The sequence below is a fragment of the Xiphophorus maculatus genome, chromosome 14 (assembly GCF_002775205.1).
Source record: "Xiphophorus maculatus strain JP 163 A chromosome 14, X_maculatus-5.0-male, whole genome shotgun sequence".
Taxonomy (NCBI): domain Eukaryota; kingdom Metazoa; phylum Chordata; class Actinopteri; order Cyprinodontiformes; family Poeciliidae; genus Xiphophorus; species Xiphophorus maculatus.
In genome coordinates this window covers 7,714,207-7,718,577 of record NC_036456.1, presented here as the reverse complement: position 1 = coordinate 7,718,577, position 4,371 = coordinate 7,714,207, and the positions used below count along the sequence as shown (strand labels likewise).

General features: G+C 43.8%; 1 protein-coding gene across 1 annotated transcript; it reads right to left on the bottom strand.

Moving 5' to 3' along the window:
- Positions 1-739: 739 nt before the first annotated feature.
- Positions 740-4,371, bottom strand: bmp15 (bone morphogenetic protein 15). Its single transcript, XM_005806414.2, has 2 exons — positions 3,840-4,371; positions 740-2,262 (listed from the first exon to the last, which is right to left on the bottom strand). The coding sequence occupies exons 1-2, from the start codon at positions 4,177-4,179 to the stop codon at positions 1,283-1,285; spliced, it is 1,320 nt and encodes a 439-aa protein (XP_005806471.1). The 5' UTR covers positions 4,180-4,371; the 3' UTR covers positions 740-1,282.

The window sequence follows — 4,371 nt, the reverse complement described above, 5'->3', positions numbered from 1 at the left end:
CTCTACAAGAAGTTATTAAAGTTACTTTAAAAGGCCCTATTGGGCCTTTTTGGCCTGTGGGACTCCGGAAGCAGCTGATGGGTACTTTAAAAAAAACAAGAAACATTAATTAAAAAAAAATCAAAGTTACAGACAACGCAGCATCTTCATGATTGTTACAAAACAGTCTTCAGTCAGAAGCTTCTCCAATATGCTAATACAGCATTACAGGAATCATCTGCCCACAGCTGTTAGCATCTACAACTCTGAAGAAAATATGAGTTAAAATGTTTAAATTTCCCTCTGGGAGTAATAAAGTACTTTTGAATTGAATAAACCATTCATCTTGTAAAGAATTGATTGCAGATATACCCTACCAATGTCTCCAATGATGATCAGAAGTGAAATTGGTCACCTGAAACAAGTGGGAGCCATCATTTCTACACTTTTAACATTTAATGCAAGTTAATTGAGTTGTAGCATCTCATCTCCAATTATCTTTATATTAAATAATAAAAAGGAGAAATATTTGAGAGAATTCTAATTTTCTTAGAGAGTCATTCTTTTAGGATAAAATTGTTCATCCCAAAGTTGATGACTTAGCAAGGACATCATGACATGCATTTTAAAGAAGGAAAGGGCTTTTAAATCATACAAATGAAACATTTTTGGTTTTGGACAACACACACAGATAAGGCTTTAGAAAATATGCTTTTTATTTTATTAATCATTTTCACTTATAATAAAAATTGCACTCTTTTCTCCCGTCTTTTTAACATCCAACACCGTCATACCTCCTTGTCATATTCAGTTGGCGTCCTCTGGGACACCCCAGTGGCAGCACAAAGTTTTCTTCAGGAGATTCTTTTCATTAATACATCCAAAACAGCAAAAAGTTCAGTTTGTCGACAACAATGTAACCCTGCAACCCCCTGAGTAGTACATCCAACATGGCTGAGGCCTTGTCCATTAAAATACCCCCCACCCCACTTTATCTTTGGTAATATAGTATAACAGAGGAACCTGGCCTTCAGTGGTGCCACGTCATCCAGAGCTTTCTTTTTATACAAAAATATTTTTCGGTCCACTTGAGCCCTGTTGTGAAGCACAGATCAGATTTAAAATGACACCGGACAAAAAAGGAAGTAAACACACACACAGAAACTGCCTTTAAAGTGCTTTAACAGTAATTGGAAACTTCCCGCTTTCAGTCTTGAACTAATCACACTAAGCCCTGTTCAACTTTTCCTGGGTCAGTACCTTAGTGCTGAGCAACTGAGTCATTGGGCACTGCCTCGAGTCCTCAACGACACGTACAAGACTCGGCCACCATGTCCTCCAGTTCCCTGTAGTCCACCTTCTTCTTGTAGACAACCAATACGCTCATGGGCATGTACTTGTAGGGAACACAAGACGGTGGAGGGATGTCCCCGACTCCCAGCTCTTTGATGAGTGTCTGGATGATGGCGTGGTTGGGCGAGTGGTAGCCATAGTGGAGCACCCTTGGGCAGTCCCCTTGGCAGTATCTGGGGTTGTAGACCCGGGGAGCAATGAAGTAATGACCCAAGCCGAGTTCATTGAACGCCAGGTTGAAGGAGTGGAGCTTACAGCGGTTCTTTGGGACTTCAGTTTTGCGTTTGTAGTTCGGGATGTCGGAAAAGATGGATGCTGGAGAGGAGGTGGAGGAAGACAAGGAGGAGGCGAGAGCATCTTTCAGCTCATCCAGAGAAGAATCTTTGGAGGACTCCTCTTTGGAGCTACGCCGGCGGCGAATCGTAGGCTGCTCCCACCACCCGACTCGCCTCATTAGGTTTTCCCCCTCAGCCCCGAGTAAGTCCCCCATCCACTCCTTTACCTTCCTCTCTTCCTCCAAATACAGAAGAAGAGAGGGGACTTCCAGCTGAGGCTCACCGCTCCAGCGCCTTCTACCCCAAAGAGGAGTCCACCATGACAAGGGACCGGCGTCCCCGTCAGCAGGTTTTGTGCACCAATACTGGGCGATGAGGGTGAGGTGTCCTTGCTCACCCTGATCCTTTTCTTGCAAGATGTGGGCACTGACATGTGCCGTGATGTCCGTCTCCGTCCAGCGCTGGTGGGGCTCCAGGGTGACCAGGCTGCTGGTGCCTAGTGAGGTGATCTGAGCCCTGCAGACGGGTGGCTCTACAGCTTGGGTGGTGCCAGAGGGTATGGAGGAGGTGCGCAGGTGGACAAATGAAGCTCTGACAAGCTGCTCTGAGGGTAGAGTGTCCACTTTGTATTGTACAGTGAAGGTATAGGTGAGATCTGAGAGAAATTGAGAAAAAAATGTTAATTTTCTTTTCTTTATACAACAACAAAATCACTCTCAAATTAGAACTTCAGGATTGATTCTCTTATTTGGGCCTTTGATCTAGATTCAGCAATCAGTGTTCTAGAAAAAGGAAAGAAAATGTTTGCCGATCCTTGCCTGTTAGAGCAATCTTGATCCGCAGTTTTTCACACTTCCTAAAGGGCTTTCAAAGACTCTCTTGATTTTTGCTGCTTATTTGTATGAATGCAAAATAGCAAGCAGTGCAAAGTGGATAAAAAGGTACAAAGGAAGTCGTTTTTATGTTTATAAAACCTATAGGGCTGAAGAAGAGGACTCAAAGAAGAGGACCGGAAGGGGTGACTGATCAACCAAGACAGGATTCATCCTCCTTCAACTGATAAACAATTGCATTTTCATCTGTAGCCAAAGTCTCAAGATGAAATTTAAAACAAGACTTAAAACAGATTTTAGTGCCCATCATCACTTGAACACCAATAAGGATGAGTCAGGATTAGCAGGGAAAGGACTAATGAGATATGCATTTTCACAAAGGACTTAACCAATGTTCAGTTCAAGTCATCACTGAGCTTGATTAAATCTATTCTGGATTTGCCTTGTAATTATTTGAGGGGTTTTTGGATCTCATTCTACTGACCAATAAACATAAAGACAGAGTTACTTTGAAAGAGTCAGTAACCTTCTTTCAGTACAACCATAGGTGGAATTGGCAGTCAATGGTGAGACCACTGGTGATACAAGCTGCCTTCAGATACCCAGGGTTGGTCAAATAGACTTTGAGGATTAAGATGGAAACAGCAACCAATACAATCAATCCAAATGCAAAAACCAGTAGTGCGAGTTAGTTGATATGGTCAGGAGCTAAGCTAACTGCCATTGGTAAATAGGCAAAATACAATTCTCTTTATTCTCAAACACTGTAGGAATATGTCCACTGCATTAAGTTAGACAGAACTGTGAATATCAAATATTTAGTTTGAAGCAAATTCTCAAAAGTGCAATTTTTTTTTTTTTAAATTGTGCTACGATGCAACACAGCCATGCTGGATTTGGTTAGGGTTGGGAAGAAACCTCCTTTGCATGAAATTCCAACTGCTTTGACTGTTCTGTTAATAGTCCAGCTTCAAAACCTTAAAAATTTTGTGTACAAATTGAATTCATAACCATAATATCCTTCAATTTTTCCCCATTCATAATAAATTGAAGTAGGACATTTTTCCTAGTTTTTGGGTTGATAAACTGAACTACTACTCTTTCAAGCCTTCAACAGTTGGTTTAGATGCCTTTTAACCCTCTTGGCCCTGCTGCTTCAAAGTTGTAGCCGTTTTTTGGTGGTAGTGGTGGGGGATGGGGTTACTTTTATGAGGTGACAGTCAGGATATATTTTCCTCACAATAAATTGAAAAAGAAAATTGGCTCGAAAACTTATGATAGACTTTGTACCCAGATATTAAACTTGAATTATTTTAGGCTTAAGATTTTTCCAATCCAACCATGAATAGTAGAGCTTTGCTAAAAAAAATTTAAATGGACAAAATATTTGTTCCTTCACCTCCTGAAGCGGGCAGGTAGTGGACCGAGGACGCCGCGGGTCTCACAAGGCGCACCGTGTTGGAGCCGAACTTCCGGTGCTGCTTGGGTCTGCCGTCTGGTTCGGCTGCGCTCCTGTACAAATTGAGCATGAACTGCAGGTTCTGATCGGCCTTCTGCTCGTCCGTCAGCGGCCGGTGGTGCGCGCCTCGGTGACTCCGCCGGCTGCGCTTCGGCGCGGGCTGGCGGGAGGCCATCTTTCGCCCGGTGAGGACTCCGGTGCAGGTGGAACACAGCAGGTAGATGAAACAGGTCAGGACGCAGACACGCAGAAAGCCGTGCTTTGCGCGGGTCGCCTTCATTGTTCGTGGATACAACCTCTGGTGCTAGCGAGCTCCACCAACGAGGCTATAGTCGGCAACCATCCTCCGCACGGCCGAGGGCGTGACTTACAGGCGCACCTGACGGCTGGCCATGTTTTACGTTTTCACTGCACTTCCTGCTCCAATTGACGGGCGATCCCAATTAACCACTCGGAGGGGAGCGATCAGCCA

Bases quoted from the DNA above. Each gene is read 5' to 3' on its own strand.
- bmp15 (XM_005806414.2), bottom strand. From the start codon at position 4,179: ATGAAGGCGACCCGCGCAAAGCACGGCTTTCTGCGTGTCTGCGTCCTG. The intron at 2,263-3,839 runs GTGAAGGAACAA...AATTTCTCTCAG, and splicing joins CTACCTGCCCGCTTCAGGAG to ATCTCACCTATACCTTCACT.